The 16839-nt window shown below is 45.2% G+C and overlaps 1 protein-coding gene across 12 annotated transcripts in view; it reads left to right on the forward strand.

Moving 5' to 3' along the window:
- The window catches only part of LOC112255228 (R3H domain-containing protein 2), a 74007-nt gene that overhangs the window by 49637 nt on the left and 7531 nt on the right, over positions 1-16839 (forward strand). For 11 of the 12 annotated variants that reach the window (XM_042324187.1, XM_042324192.1, XM_042324186.1 and 8 more), the window contains 8 exons: positions 5439-5674; positions 5848-6044; positions 6241-6318; positions 7866-8162; positions 9281-9419; positions 15107-15267; positions 15812-15984; positions 16629-16726. In XM_042324187.1, coding sequence (XP_042180121.1) covers positions 5439-5674; positions 5848-6044; positions 6241-6318; positions 7866-8162; positions 9281-9419; positions 15107-15267; positions 15812-15984; positions 16629-16726 — 1379 coding nt within the window. The remainder of the gene's footprint in view (positions 1-5438; positions 5675-5847; positions 6045-6240; positions 6319-7865; positions 8163-9280; positions 9420-15106; positions 15268-15811; positions 15985-16628; positions 16727-16839) is intronic. The other variant, XM_042324195.1, reaches the window with a different exon arrangement.

Raw genomic sequence — 16839 nt, forward strand, 5'->3', positions numbered from 1 at the left:
TGGCGTGGGGTTGGCACTGTGAGGTCCACTGCATGGCTGCTTTGTGGTTGGTTTTTCTGGGAGTGGGTACTACTTATTATCTACCTGTCATCACCACTACTACATCTTTTATAGTACTGTACTACTGCATTGCATCCCCCTATTTTTTGTTGTTGTTGATTTGGTGGTTGTTAATCTGGTTTGGTTTTGTAACCCCTTCATCTTTGCTCTACTACTTGCACAGCAGTTGTCTCTACTACTACTGTCTGTGGTATCCTAAGGAGAGATCTCTCTGTGTTTGGTTGTGATCTGCAGCAGTGAAACAATCATACTGAAACGTCTTTAGCCGACTTAGCTCGGTAATGTTGAAAAAGGGATTTGAGGTAGGTTGTAATTAGTTCCATAGACATTTGTGAAAGGAAGTTTGATTATTTTTACTGACTCAGATCTTTTCACGTCGTTCAGTCAAAAAGAATGACTCTTCAACTAATTTTGTTAATTTGATTCAGTAATGCCCAGAGCTTGCAGGACCCCTACCGGCGAAAGACGAACTAAAAACTCTACAAGCCTCTCGTTCACTATAGCAGGCTTATTGGAGCTGTTGTTTGTGACTGAGACACAAAAGTGTGCTTTAAACAATGTACTGTACAAATACGATTGTTTCTTGAAACGAGGTCTAGTTGTGGCCACAACCGGCCTAGATTGTAAACAACTTTTGGCAGAATGACTTGACTGCCGTGAACAGCAGGTGTTCTTAATGTTTGGTATTCTCAGTGTAGTTATGGTCTGATTTTCCCGAGGGAGGGCCTTGTATGCGTTTCTGTGTGTGGAGTTAGGGTGATGTTTTCCTGCATTAAAATCACCGACTCTGGATGTGCATTTTCTTGTTTGCCTTGGCCCTATATAGCTCGTTGAGTGCGGTCTTCGTGCCAGCATTGATTTGTGGTGGTATCTGAACAGCTAGAGTATAAACATGTATATTAACTCTCTTGGTAAATAGTATGGTCTGCAGCTTATCATGAGGTATTCAAAAAAAAAAACCTTCTGTCTTCCTTGTGACACAACTGCACATTTTCATGGCCTTTTATTGCCCCCAGCACAAGGTGCACCTGTGTAATGATCCCGCTGTTTAATCAGCTTCTTGATATGCCACATCTGTCAGGTGGATGGATTATCTTGGCAAAGGAGAAACAGGGATGTGAACAAATTTGTGCACAAAATTTGAGTTACGCTTTTTGTGCATATGGATCATTTCTGGGATCTTTTATTTCAGCTCATGAAACATGGGACCAACACTTTACATGTTGCGTTTAAATTTTGCTCAATGTAAATGATCCATGGCCTCGTTCAGCCATGAGATAGGATAGTCTCGAATGGAGCTCATCCCGTTTTTCTCCAGTGACTGCATGCTTGCCAATTGAATAGAGGGCAACGGCGGTCTATTTTGTCAGCCGGTAATTGTCAAGCAAATTACTGCCGGTCTCATGATAATTTACCTTCAACATACACGTTTAGCATCTAATGGCTTCCACGCGTAACCTACAAGCCACTGATGCAAACGTTTTGTAACATCTACATTTTAAAAAGTCTAAATAATCTGTTTAATATAGCCTATACCTTCACAATAAATGTATTATTTATTTTAGACAGGTCTGAAGAAACACGATATGAAGAAAATGTAGTCTCTTTCAGAAGAACAGAATAGCATACTCTGAGTCTTTGTTAGGTCCTGATCTGGCTGCACTCATATTTTATAGTATGAAGAATACAATTGAACAAAGCTTAATAAAAAAATAAAGGATATTTTCTCCAAACATTTGAGGGCTTGCGGCTATTCTGTGTTGAGCGGTTAACAAAGAAATAGGACCTCCTATATGCTTAATTTAGAGATATTAATGTAACTTTAGTTGTGATACAAACGTTGGGCTATATGTTTAGATTTAAAAAAAAATACATTCTCAGGCTGCATTATGTGACTAATGATGATTTGAAAAAAGTTGTATGAAAGGCTTGAGCCCTGCTTGGTTTTTGTGCAGGCTGTACACACTTCATCAGTCTCTCATTTACAATTTCACAAGCACTTAATAATGCCTCAAATTTCCCAGCGGCATCCCCTTTATGTGGCCGTAATGCCCCCTAAAATAATCCATACCTTTGGTGGCCATTGTGCCCTTGGGCTGAATATAACTTTAATTCCCTTCTTTTTTCGTGCTCCGACATACCTCTCACTCACATGGCTGTCCGTCATGTGATCGGATCTTTCTCACAGGCTACAAGTGAAGACGAGACACATTGGGGACGCAACTGCGCCCATCCTTATCCAATTCCGAGGTGCCCATTGATGATATTGGAAGAACTGTCCACATACTTTTCGTCAGCCAACAAGAGGAGTAGGCCTAACGAACATCAAAAGCACTAGCCTATGTCAATCCGTTATCCATTAATCCATTATAATACAAAATTTGACCTATTCTGTGCGAGAAATAAATATTCCAAACATAGTCTGGGACAGTTGTGGGATGTGATAGATTAATACAACCACAGTTTTATCTCTTCATTCATAGACTCAATTATGGACCGTTGTGGCTGCTTGGTCGTTATGTATTATTGCCTCTACCTCTTGCCCTTTGTGCTGTTGTCTGTGCCCGATAATGTTTGTACCATGTTTTGTGCTGTTGCCATGTTGTGTTGCTACCATGCTGTGTTGTCGTAGGTCTCTCCTTGTGTAGTGTTGTGGTCTCTCGTCGTGATGTGTGTTTTTGTCCTATATTTTTATTTGTTTATTTTTTATCCCAGCCCTCGTCCCCGCAGGAGGTCTTTTGGTAGGCCGTCATTGTAACTGACTTGCCTAGTTAAATAAAAAACTCACACGCTGCTTATGTATGCCAGTTAGGCTCTACATCCATTGTAAAGCGGATTAATGTGCTTCGTTTTAAGAGTTTTTGGGGGGCCATTTTAGTTGTGATACAAACTTTATCAAAACATATAGGCCTATGGGCTAGGCTACATGAGGTGTGGGACTGATTTTAAAAAGTCACAAATATATGTATAATGTCTTTTCTTACTGGGCATCATTCACAAGTGATATTATATAAATCACAGGTGATAGGCTAATATTGTCACCCATCAGACTATTCTTGATTTAATCTGGGCTTTACATACACAAAATAGAATGTGTCTAATTTGTTTTAATTTAGAATGGACCATTAACATGTAGCTGTATCAATAAGGGGTAGAAGGGGGGGACATGCACTTAAATAACACTATGCACTTAAATAACAAATGGAGGACGCTTTTCCCTTGGTCCATTTTATGCCAGCCAAGTAGGCAATACTGTGGTAAAGACGTGCAATGTGCTTAATACTAGAAAAGTTGATAAATATAGTAGGCCTAGCCTATAGATAGCTGATGGGATCCTCTTTCTAATAGAGGCCATCAGTTTTCTCACGTAATTTCATAGTCTATAGAAATGTTGTGCAACATGGGCTCTCATGAAGTGTTTGATTAGATTTTTGCCTACATTTGCATTGACGTCAGAGTGATTAGAGGGACAATAGTGCTGAGTACCAGGCATTTAGCAAGTTTACGAATTACCATCAGCAGTTTCAGAGCTTGGAGAAGGCTAATTACTGTGACTAAACGTCATGTGGAATTTGACTTCTTTCATGACTCGTGACCGCCGGTGTGGCCATAATGCGGTCACCGTAACAGCCCTGGTCCGGAGTAAGCAGAACATCCAGAGCTGCAGACTCATTGAAGTAGATATTTTCATCCCAAATCAAGGTTGGTGATCGCTGTTCCGATGTCCAGAAGCTGTTTTAGGTTATAGGAAATTATGGCAGAGACAAAGTTCAAATCCGCTTTAGGATACCTCAGTCATTTCTCAGAATATCTGGCACAGACGAGTTTAACAGACGAGTTTAACAGACTTCCCGTTTTGCCTGTCTGTGATTTCTTGTGGTGGTATAGCTTGTTATTGTTCTGTGGATATTCCCCTCCAATAGGGTACCACAGTATGTGCAGTCATCGCACCCCACTGTATTTCAGTTGAGTTTAATTTTCTATTGTTAGTCAAAAATCCAAGCATTTGTTGTCAGCATTTTTGGTGATGAGTCTCAATACTCAAACACTGTCATCACCCTACTGTCCCGAACTTGCATTTGTCAAATTTGATTGAGATGCAATAAAATCCATATTAGATTAAGATAGAAGTAAGAATAAGTAAGCCGTAGGACGTAAACATAGCGACAGTGAGCCGATGTTGGGGTAGGACAGTAGGTTATGACAAGTTGATAGCGTCCTGGTCGTCGCTGGATGCATTCTAATAATGCCAAGTGTGATTGATCATCTTGGCAGCAGACCTCATCCAGGGTGACAGCACCGTATGAATATTGCAACGAGACGGTGTGTTCCTATCATAGACATTAAGACCCGGTAGATGGTGATAGCGCTGACATATTCCTATGGGGAAACTCCCGACGGCGCATGAAGGTGGAAGAATTTGAAGCGCACCATATTGATGAGTGGGGCTGAATGGCACCAGGAAAAGCACTAAGGATCACGCCGAACAGGTGATGGAGGCCAAAACTAGCAAAGGATCATTGTCGATGTAGTAGTTTTCATCCTGGTCTGAGAGAGATCCTTGATGTCTATGGCATGTGGGCGTGAGCCTCCTCGTAGCTTGCCGGCCCGCGATTGGTCGGTGTCAGCACGTGGAACTTTGTGACTACGAATGTAGTAGTCACAATGGATCGCTATTTAATTAAAATAGGCATCGCTAGGTTGCTACACAGTAGCCGACCAGCAGCGCTTGTGACTTCATGCTTCAGACCGCACCCGGGGGGGGGCCTGGTTTCTATATATGTGTGTGTGTGTGTGTGTGTGTGTGTGTGTCTATGCGCAGACATGTTTTGTCCATTGGCCTTATTGCATTTGTAGTGGTGTGTCAGGTGTGAGTTATGGACCTTGTCTCACACCCTCATTCTGCTGTCCTTATGTCTTCTTCTTGTCCTTTGTTCTTTCACCTTGGTGTTGATTGGATAAAGCATCAGTCACCTGCATGTGGTTCTCTGTGCTGGTTGGGGGAGGGTGCACTACAGTGTGTGGTGGTAACTGTGTGGTTTGTTGCCTGAATTTTGGTTTCACCAGCCAGTCGACGTCTTTATTGCATTTGCATTTTGGTTTGTTGAATGCTGTGCGGTTTACTGATGTCAACGTTGTGAACGGAGAGTGCCCCATGGTGGCGGTGGGGTTATAGCGTTCTCACGCCCTGTCAACGTGCATGCTCTTAACCTGTTGCTGATCACCCTGTGCCTCTGTACCCCGTTTCTCTCCTTCCCTCTTTCTCGCCACCTCTCTGTTCCTCTCTCCCTCATCTTCCCCTTTCTCCCTCTGTCCTTCTCTACGCTGCCCCTTTCACTCTTTCTCTTCCCCTTCACTTCCCTCTCTCCCCTTTCTAGGGGTAACCGTGAGAGCTCTAGCCGTGCTTCCAGCAGCCGCCAGAGCAGTACGGACAGTGAAATGAAGTGCCTGGAGCCAAGGCCCTGGAGCAGTACAGACTCAGACAGCTCCAATAGGACCCTGCGGCCCCCGGTCACAAAGGCATCCAGCTTCTCTGGCATCTCCATTCTGACCAGAGGAGATAGTCTGGGCAGCAACAAGAGCTCACAGGGTTCCTGCAGGGGCTCACGCACTGGTGCGTATTTTACGCTGCACGTACACACACACATTTCCATACTGATCAGAGGAGACAGTCTGGGGAGTAACGACAGCTCACAAGTTGTAGAGGAAAGAAATGCTGAAGAGAGTGCGGAAATGTTGAGGAAGCAGACAGTGCGGTTTCTGTGTTTTGACTTTCATCTCCTGCAGGTCTGCCCCTGGTGAGTCCAGATGGTTGTCCTCAGCCCCCGGCCCCCCAGCCTGGCCCCTGCCCTGGGGGTCGCAGCCTGCTGCCCTGCCCCTCCCAACAGGTCCAGACCCAGCCTCCCCAGACGGCCCTGCTGCCCACCCCACTGCAACACCCCTTGGGCAACCACAACCATAATCACAACCACATGATGGCTCAGGTGAGGGAGAAGCTCATGGCATGAACTTAATTTAGATTTTTGTAGAAAAATGTAACTGGAAATTAGTATATTCTTGCATTTTTCATCTTCTTTTGCCCAATAACTGCCCTCTGTGTCCTTACCTGAACTCTGTCTGCGTCTCCTCCTCTCCTTCTCCCTCCATCTCTCCCTCTGTTCGCCGGTGGGGTCTCTGCAGCCAGCTCAGCCTGTGTCCTACTCCTCATCCTCCTGTCCCCAGGTTCTGCTGCCTGTCTCTCCTCCCCAGCAGTACATGGTACTACTACCATCCTGTCTCACCACATGCACTAACAGATACACAATGAACACAGGCTGTTTGTAAGGCCGTTGGTGTAAATGGGGAATTATCATGTTACCATGTCATTCGTCTAATGACTAATAGTGATTTGTTTGTGACTGATAGAGAGAAAGGCATGGTATGGAAGGCTCAGTAGCAGTGGAGTGTACTGTAGCCATTATACACTTATCGTCTAGTTTATTAGGTACAGCACCCCATTCACAAATGGATGAGTCACATAAAGCAGGCAGAATGCACCGAGGCATTAGAATGGGCAAAACGAGTGACCTAAGATACCTTGAGCGTGGTATGATTGTTGGTGTCAGGCGCGCCGGATCCAGCATCTCAGAAACGTCCTCCTTCCTGGGATTTTCACGCAAGACAGTGTTTAGGGTTTACTGAGAATGGTGTGACCCAACAAAAAAACATCCAGTCAGTGGCAGTGCTGTTGTCGAAAACAGCTCGTTGATGAGAGAGGTCGAAGGAGAATGGCAAGAGTCGTGCAAGCTAACAGGCGAGCCACAAACAGACAAATAACGATGTAGTACAACAGTGGGGTGCAGAACGGCATCTCAGAATGCCGTTTTTGTTAGGGGGAGGTAGTTGCAAAAACGTTGGAATGGTTTACTCGACCGACATTGGACAATTGAGGAGTGGAAAAACATTGCCTGGAACATGGCAGCAAGTTCAGCTTCCTTTAGTGGCATGCACATTCGCTAGACCATCAACCCAAAAGCGCATTTTAGCACGAGATGGAGAACTGTTTGTTCACAGCATGAACGTACCGCTGTCCAATCTGCAGCAACTGCGTGATGCATGAACTAACATCCCTGTGGAATGCTTCCGACACCTTGTAGAATGCCCCGAATAATTCAGGCTGTTCTGGAGGCAAAGGGGGGTCCGAACCAGTACTAGGTGGGTGTACATAATAAACTGGCCGGTGAGTTTATATACTGTTATACAGTGGGGTTCAAAATTATTGACACCCTCGATAAGGATGATCAAACCATTTTTTAATATACTGAACAGCGTAGCCTAGTGGTTAGAGCGTTGGATTAGTAACTGAAAGGTTTCAAATTCAAATCCCTGAGCTGACAAGGTACAAATCTGTCATTCTGCCCCTGAACAAGGCAGTTAACCCACCGCTCCTAGGCCGTCATTGAAAATAAGAATTTGTTCTTAACTGACTTGCCTATTTAAATAAAGCTAAATAAAATAATAATAATTCTATGCGCACTTTTTTATTGTATTATTTTATACTACTACTACTAATACTACTAGAAAGTAATAAAAATGATTCTCTTAAAGCTAGGGGTCAATTGACGCCCCTCTTTTCAATGCCTCACCTTGCGAGGATAAAGGTAATTTTCTAAAACATTTTATGAGATTGGAGAACACGTTGGGAGGGATCTTAGACCATTCCTCCATACAGAATCGTTCCAGATCCTTGATATCCCTTGTGAACTTTACCCAGTATGTTTATGGTTTTCAACCCACTAGTAACTAATCCCTTGTCTCTCTCTCAGGGTGAGGAACTGGCTCCCCAGTTCAGCCAGATGACTCTGAGTAGACAGGGTTCCAGCGAGGCCCCGGAGCCCCCCACCATGTACCAGACCCAGGGGCCCACTGTCCTCACCCAACACCCCCCACCCCAGACTGGCTACATCATGGCCACCACAAGCCAGCCCCTGGCCCCTCCGTCTGGCTACCAGCCTAACACTGGACACCCCCACCCCCCTCCTCTTCCACCACCTCCCTCCCAGACCGTCATGCAGCCCCCTCCACCGCCACAGGGATACATGCAGCCACCTCCCCCGCAACAGGTATTATATAGTTTTTTTGTTGATGCAATCAGATGTTTGTCAAGCCCTTTTTACATCAGCAGCTGTGCACAAATATAATGAATACAGAGCTGAAGTTGGAATATAAGTTGACCGAAAGTACACACACAGCTTGAGAAGCTAGAGAGAGTCAAACACTTTTTGTTAGACAACTTTACCATCAAATGTAAGAAAGTGTCAATGGTGTGATTCCTGTGAAATCGCAGCTGGATTCACACACGGTGACGGTGTGACAGTGTCTCTCTCCCACTCAGTGCTGTGTGACTGGCTGTGAAGCCTGCGCTCTCTCTGTGCTATCTTTTCTCTACCTCTATCTCTCTACACATCTCTACCTCTACACCTCGCTATATGTCTCTCTGCGTCTCCCTGCCTCCACCGCTGCATCTCCCTGCCTCCACCGCTGCGTCTCCCTGCCTCCACCGCTGCGTCTCCCTGCCTCCACCGCTGCGTCTCCCTGCCTCCACCGCTGCGTCTCCCTGCCTCCACCGCTGCGTCTCTCTCGGTCTCTCTCTCCCTGCCTCTACCTCTCTCTTCTCATCACACTGCCCTCCAGCCAAGTCAGTAACGAGGTGTTTGGATCCATAAAATATTAATTTATATTCTGGAGGACAAAACCTCCATGTCATTGATCCTACACTGGGGTTCCTACAATGCCCAAGTAGGGATTTGGCAAATAGCTGCACTGATGTCTCTTGCTGGCTTCACGAGGAAGTGGCAGTTCTTTCAGCAGTTTGTAAGGTAGCTAGTGGCAGTGCTTTCACAGTAAGGAGAATACCATGGGTAGAGTGAGATTTCTTTAGAGCGCTAGTAGTGCACTAGTAGTTCCTGTAGTGTGCCCTTCATGACAGCCACTAAAGCTTTAAGGCAGCATGGCTCACAGCTTACAGATCTGTCTCTCTCGCAGAACTAAACAATGGGGCGCTAACTCCGACGGAGTCAAGCTCGTAGGGTGGAAAGCAAACACCCTGCACTGCCTGGGATAGTTTGTTGGATGTGCAATAGTTGATTTCTTCTCTATTTATGCACCTTGGTTGGAATAATAATTTTAAAAACTGAACTGTGTATTTCTCCCTCCCTCCCTCTACCGAACCCCTCCGCAGATTCATGTGTCGTATTACCCACCAGGGCAGTACCCCAACACGGGGCAGCAGTACCGGCCTGGACCCATGTCTCACCAGGTGTCCTACCCTGCCCATACCCAGCACTCCCAGCCGATGCCCCAGCCCACACAGCAGTCAGGTCAATATCATGCCCATCCCTCTCATCTACCTATCTGACGGTCTTTAAAGTGCTGTGCAGTTTAAATTACATCTGACCACATCCTTGTTCACACCAATTTAGATCAATCTACTTGCATAGGGGTACAGAATACAGCTGTTTTTGAGAACCAATTACCAGATTTTAAACAGGATCATTAGCATGTCAAATTCGGGGTTTTGGGGGGCCAAACGCCAACTACATTTCTACACTTCATATTAAAATGAAGATGCACAGTTGAGTGAGAATCTTGCTTAGATCCAGTAGTGTGGGTGAAGAGTAAGCAGGACTGGGGAAAGCCAGGACTCCTGTACACTGTGTTTTTCCTGAATAAACATTTATCAACAGTGTGTTGCGTTTTAGGCATTAAAACCTTCATCAAGGCGTTGATGACCGAATCGCTGCCTACCTGATTCGGCATCACTGTATACGGGAGTCCGTTCGGCCACCCAGTCAACACGATCAACAGAAACACCACAAATAAGGTTCAGATATCTAAAATATTTCAAATCAAATGTTATTTGACACATGCGCCAAATACAACAGGTGCTGACTTTACAGTGAAATGCTTACTTACGGGCCCTTTCTCAAAAATGCAGCTAAAAAGAAAGACAAAATGTATAAAAAAGAGGAAATGGTAACAAAAAAAACTAAAAACAATAACTAGCCTGTATACAAGGAGTACCGGTACTAAGTCAAAGTGCGGAGGCACCGGTTAGTTGAGGTAATATGTACAATATGTAGGTAGAGTTATTAAAGTGACTATGCATATATGATAACAACTGAAAGTAGCAGCGGTGTAAAAGGGGGTTTCAAGTAGTCTGGGTAGCCATTTGATTAGATGTTCAGGAGTTTTATGGCGCAGGGGTAGAAGCTGTTGAGAAGCCTCTTGGACCTTGACTTGGTGCTCCGGTACCACTTGCCGTGCGATAGCAGAGAGAACAGTCTATGACTAGGGTGGCTGGAATCTTTGACAAATTTTAGGGCCTTCCTCTGACACCTCCTGGTATAGAGGTCCTAGATGGCAGGAAGCTTGGCCCCAGTGATGTGCTGGCCCGTTCACACTACCCTCTGTAGTGCCTTGCGGTTGGAGGCCGAGCAATTGCCATACCAGGCAGTGATGCTCTCATCACAGGAGGATCTGGGGACCCATACCAAATATTTTCATTCTCCTGGGGGGGAATAGGTTTTGTCGTGCCCTCTTCACGACTGTCTTGGTGTGTTTGGACCATGTTAGTTTGTTGGTGATGTGGACACCAAGGAACTTGAAGCTCTCAACCTGCTCTGCTGCAGCCCCGTCGATGAGAGCCACATGGCCACGATGGCACCACATGGCCAGGTCTCCGACCTCCTCCCTATAGGCTGTCTCGTCGTTCTCGGTGATCAGGCCTACCACTATTGTGTCATTGGCAAACTTAATGATGGTGTTAGTCGTGCCTGGCCGTGCAGTCATGAGTGAACAGGGAGTACAGGAGGGGACTGAGCACGCACCCCTGAGGGGCCCCTGTGTTGAGGATCACACATGGCGTTACCTACCTTTAGCACCTGGGGGTGGCCCTGTCAGGAAGTCCAGGATCCAGTTGCATAAATGAGGTGTTTAGTCCCAGGGTCCTTAGATTATTGATGAGCTTTGAGGGCACTATGGTGTTGAACATGACGCTGTAGTCAATGAGTAGCATTCTCACATAGGTGTTCCTTTTGTCCAGGTGGGAAAGGGCAGTGTGGAGTGCGTCTTCTGTGGATTTGTTGGGGTGGTATGCAAATTGGAGTGGGTCTAGGCTTTCTGGGATAATGGTGTTGATGTGAGCCATGACCAGCCTTTCAAAGCACTTCATGACTACAGACGTGAGTGTTACGGGTCAGTAGTCATTTAGGCAGGTTAGCTTAGTGTTCTTGGGCACAGACACTATGGTGGTCTGCTTAAAACATGTTGGTATTACAGACTTCACAGGGAGAGGTTGAAAATGTCAGTGAAGACACTTGCCAGTTGGTCAGCTGATGCTCGTAGTACACATCCTGGTAATCCGTCTGGCCCTGCGGCCTTGTGAATGTTGACCTGTCTAAAGGTCTTACTCACATTGGCTGCGGAGGCTGTGATCAGTCTTCTGGAACAGCTGGTGCTCTCATGCATGTTTCAGTGTTATTTGCCTCGAAGCGAGCATAGAAGTAGTTTAGCTCATCTGCTAGGCTCGTGTCACTGGGCAGCTCTCGGCTGTGCTTCCCTTTGTAGTCTAATGGTTTGCAAACCCTGCCACATCTGACGAGCGTCAGAGCTGATGTAGTACGATTCGATATTCGTCCTGGATTGATGCTTTGCCTGTTTGATGGTTCGTAAGAGGGCATAGTGGGATTTCTTCTAAGCTTCTTGGTTAGAGTCCCACTCCTTGAAAGCGGAAGCTCTAGCCTTTAGCTTAGTGGGGCTGTTGCCTGTAATCCATGGCTTATGGTTGGGGTATGTATGGTTATTGTGGGGATGACGTCATCGATGCACTTATTGATGAAGCCAGTGACTGATGTTGTGTACTCCTCAATGCCATCGGCGGAATACTGGAACATATTCTAGTCTGTGCTAGCAAAACAGTCCTGTAGCTTAGCATCTGCTTCAACTGACCACTTTTTTTTTATTGATCGAGTCACTGGTGCGTCCTTTAATTTTTTGCTTGTAAGCAGGAATCAGGAGGAATAGAATTATGAATTATGGTTTGATTTGCCAAATGGAGGGTGAGGGAGAGCCTTGTATGCATTTCTGTGTGTGGACTAAAGGTGGTCCAATGTCTCCCCCCGGTTGCACATTTAAAATGCTGATAGAAATTTGGTAAATCTGATTTTAGTCACCCTACATTAAAGTCCCCGGCTACTAGGCGTGCCACCTCTGGGTGAGCGTTTTATTGTTTGCTTATGGCGGAATACATCTTATTCGATGCTGTCTTAGTGCCAGCCTCAGTCTGTGGTGGTATGTAGACGACTACAAAAAATACAGATGGAAACTCTCTAGGTGTAGATAGTGTGGTCTACAGCTTATCATGAGCTCATGCAAGCAATACCTTGATACCTCCTTAGATATCGTGCACCAGCTGTTATTTACAAAAATGCATAGTCCGCCGCCCCTTGTCTTACCAGACACCACTGTTCTATCCTGCCGGTACAGCGTATAACCAGCCAGCTGTATGTTGATAGTGTCGTCGTTCAGCCACGACTCTGTGAAGCATAAGATATTTGTTTTTAATGTCTCGTTGGTAGTTTAATCTTCTGCGTAGGTCATCGATTTTATTCTCCAAAAGTTGCATGTTTGCTTACAGAATGCAAGGAGGTGGGGGTTTATTTGATCGCCTACAAATTCTCTGGAGACAGCCCTTTTTCTCCGCCGCCTCTTCATGTTAATCACGGGGATCTGGGCTTGTTCCTAAGAAAGCAGTATATCATTCACGTCGGGCTCGTCAGACTCGTTAAAGGAAAAATAAAGATTCTGCCAGTCCGTGTTGAGTAATCGCTGTCCAGATGTTATTTTCGGTCATAAGAGACTAGCGGCAACATTATGTACAAAATACGTTTTTTTTTAAACAATCAGTTGGGGACACGTAAAACGTCAGCCGCCTTCTCCGGCGCTGTTTTAATTGGGTTGAGGTCGGCTGATTGTGGAGGCCAGGTCATCTGATGCAGTACTCCATCACTCTCCTTCTTGGTCACATAACACTTACACAGCCTGGAGGTGTATTGGGTCATTGTCCCGACTAATGATAATTCCACTAAGCCAGATAGGATGGCGTATCGCTGCAGAATGCTGTTGTAGCCATGCTGGTTAACTGTGCCTTGAATTCAAAATAAATCACTGACAGTGTCACCAGCAAAGAACCACCACACCATCAAACACCACCTCCTCCATGCTGCACGGTGGGAACTACGCATGTAGAGATTATCCATTCTCCTACTCTGCGTCTCACAAAGACACGGTGGTTGGAATCAAAAATCTCAAATCAGACCAAAGGACAGATTTCCACCAGTCTAATGTCCATTGCTCGTGTTTTTTGGCCCAAGCAAGTGTCTTCTTATTGGTGACCTTTTAGTAGTGGTTTCTTTGCAGCAATTCAACCATGAAGGCCTAATTCACGCAGTCTCCTTGAACAGTTGACGTTGAAGATGTCTGTTGCTTGAAGCATTTCTTTGGGCTGCAATTTCTGAGGCTGGTAACTCGAATGAGCTTATCCACCACCATTCCTGTGGTGGTCCTCATGAGATCCAGTTTCATCATAGCGCTTGATGGTTTTTGCGACTGCATTTGAAGAAACTTTACAAGTTCTTGGCATTGTTCCGGATTGACTGACCTTCATGTCTTAAAGTAAAGATGGACTGTCGTTTCTCTTAGCTTATTTGAGCTGTTCTTGCCATAATATGGACTTGGTCTTTTGCCAAATAGGGCTATCTTCTGTATACCCCTACCTTGTCACAACACAACTGATTGGCTCAAACGCATTAAGAAGGAAATAAATTCCACAAATTATCTTTTAACAATGCACACCTATTAATTGAAATGCATTCCAGGTGACTACCTCATGAAGCTGGTTGAGAGAATGCCAACCGCATGCAAAGCTGTCGTCAAGGCAAAGGTTGGATACTTTGAAGAATCTCAAATATAAAATCTATTTTGATTTACCACTTTTTTTTTTGTTACTACATGATTCCATATGTTTCATTGTTTTGATGTCTTCACTATTATTCTACAATGTAGAAAATAGTTGAAAAAAAGAAACCCTTGAATGAGCAGGTGTGCCCAAACCTTTGGGTAAACGTGACTAGGCAGTCAGGATAGATAATAAACAGATTAGCAGCAGGGTGATAGTGTGTGTAGTGTGTGTATGAGTTTGTAGGTAGAGTCCAGTGAGTGTGCATAGAGCCAGTGCAAAAAAAGTAACAGGGTCAATGCAAATTGTCCAGCTAGCCATTTGATTAACTGTTCAGCGGTCTTACGACTTGGGGGATAGAAGCTGTTCAGGATCCCTTTGGTCCCAAACATGGCGCTACGGTACAGCTTGCCTTGTAGTAGCAGAGAGAACAGTCTGTGACTTGGGTGGCTGGAGTCTTTGGCAATTTTTAGGGCCTTCCTCTGACACCGCCTGGTATAGAGGTCCTGGATGGCAGGGAGCTTGGCCCCAGTGATGTACTGGGCCTTACGCACTACCCTCTAGCGCCTTGCGGTCGGATGCCAAGCAGTTGCCATGCCAAGCGGTGGTGCAGCCAGTCAGGATGTGCTAAATGGTGCAACTGTAGGACTTTTTGATATCTCTTTACACAATGATCAAGGTCATCTAAATAATGGTCACCAGGATTAAATGGCTATTTTAGTTACCACATTGTGTAATTGGGGAGAACAGTACTGATGCAATGATTTCCCGAAAGTTACCATGATTATACTCGTAGGACCCTGAGCATTAAGGCTGCAACAAGCCCTGCTATACCCTGCTATACTGTCCGTGGCAACTTTTTAAGCTCCAGACCCGGGTCTTCCTTGGCTTTAGGTGTACATTCCTTTCTTTCTAGACAGCCTGTGTTAACATAACCATGATGTGATATGGTCATCACCAGTAGGTACAGGGGGAATAGGAGTGCAGCATTCCCAGAATACACTCTCACACACACACCTGTATTAACACACTGCATGTTGTTTCCACCAGGTCTCCAGACCATGATGCCTAGCCAGCAGCCCCAGTACCAGGGGATGATAGGAGTACCTCAGCAGCCCCAGAACCAGGCCCTCATCACTTCTCAGAGGCAGGGCATACAAGGACAGATGACAGGGATGATGGTCCAGTACCCACAAATGTCCTCATATCCGGTACAGTAGGCCCTCAAGTCAATTCAATGAAACTTGATTTATTCCCTCAGGGGCAATTAAGAAAGGCAAATTACCTGTCTTAAATGTAGGTGTATTGAATTGACTTGAATTCCATGCATGATGATGTGCATTCTTAAATCACGCAAAGTGTACATGAACGTTTCAGAGTTCCTCAAGGCTCTGTTTTTATTGAGTATGCCACCTCTGTTGATGGTATTCCTAGTGTTTTACTGCCATGTCGACGATGAACAGCTGTACATTTCAATGCAACATGGTAAAATAACTACAACCCTTTTCTTGATAAAAGTCTTAACCGGTTTGTGACTCTTGTCTCTTTAAGACGTGGATCTAAAGAGGAGCCAGACAACTTCTCTCTTCGATTAGGGATATTTATGAATGTGTTGTTTCGTTCAAAGACAAACCCCAGAACATAAATGAACCCCAATAATCTTTCCCAAGTCAAGTATTCCACAGTGTCATTAGTTTACGCCCTGTTCTGGCTAAGCGATATCTATAGTATATCACCTTCTACATCTCCCATCAGGTGCCGGTGGCCAATGAGTCTCAGCAGGTGTTACAGCAGCAGTACCAGCAGCAAGTCATGGTGCCGGTCAGCCAGTCTCTCCAGACTGTCCAGGGGGTACAGGGACCCATGCCAGGCCAAGGGATGCCCATATACTACAGCGTCATCACCCCCACACAACAGAACAGCACAAGGTAGATGGGTAAAATAAGATTTATTATATAAGTGCTTGATATTGTATAGGAAAAAAATCCACTACTGTCACACACACCCAGGTGATGCCACAGCAGACATTTTGAGCTCGAACACTAGATAACATGTTCTTAATAAGTATTAGTTACAGCTCACCTGTAGAACTCACAGAATTGTAATAAAGTACGCTTAATAAGAAAACAAAAGCATTGCTGGTCTGAATCCATCCAGGTATGAATTAAGTTGTTTAACACTATCTGTGACAAGACGTGTTCTGCCAGTGCGTCTATCTGTAACACGTTCTGCTGACACGTCAACAGCTTGAATGCACTCTTAAGTGTTTGACACTGAGGTCATTACAAACTATTGAATAGGAAAGAAACTCACAAGACTGGAATCAATAAGCAACCTCTTGAACACTTGAATATGTATTTTCTGTGACACTCTCACACACACACACACACTTACTGCTTTCAGATTCCTTCTACACGCTTGCTAAACAAAATATTTGCATTGTAATTGAAGTCTAGCAGACCGCAGCTTGTCGGCGTGATATGCCTACCGTCTGTGCATGTGGCGGGCTGCCAAGTGCTTACACAGTGTGTGTGTGTGTGTGTGTCTGTCGCTGTGTGTGTGTCTCTCCCAGCCCATCAGTGGGGTACCTGCAGCCCAACTCAGAGCAGTACCAGATAAGCCAGTCTCCATCCCCTTGCAACCCTCAGCAGATGCAGCAGCAATATTCAGGTGACTGTTCATCTGGTTCACAAAGAGATGTTTTTGGACTTTGTTGATTACTTCAATCGGCTGTGTTCGTACTGGTCTTGACACATAAGCCGAGACCAGCGTTGCGTTTAGGA

This window comes from Oncorhynchus tshawytscha, linkage group LG07 (genome assembly GCF_018296145.1).
Source record: "Oncorhynchus tshawytscha isolate Ot180627B linkage group LG07, Otsh_v2.0, whole genome shotgun sequence".
NCBI lineage: Eukaryota > Metazoa > Chordata > Actinopteri > Salmoniformes > Salmonidae > Oncorhynchus > Oncorhynchus tshawytscha.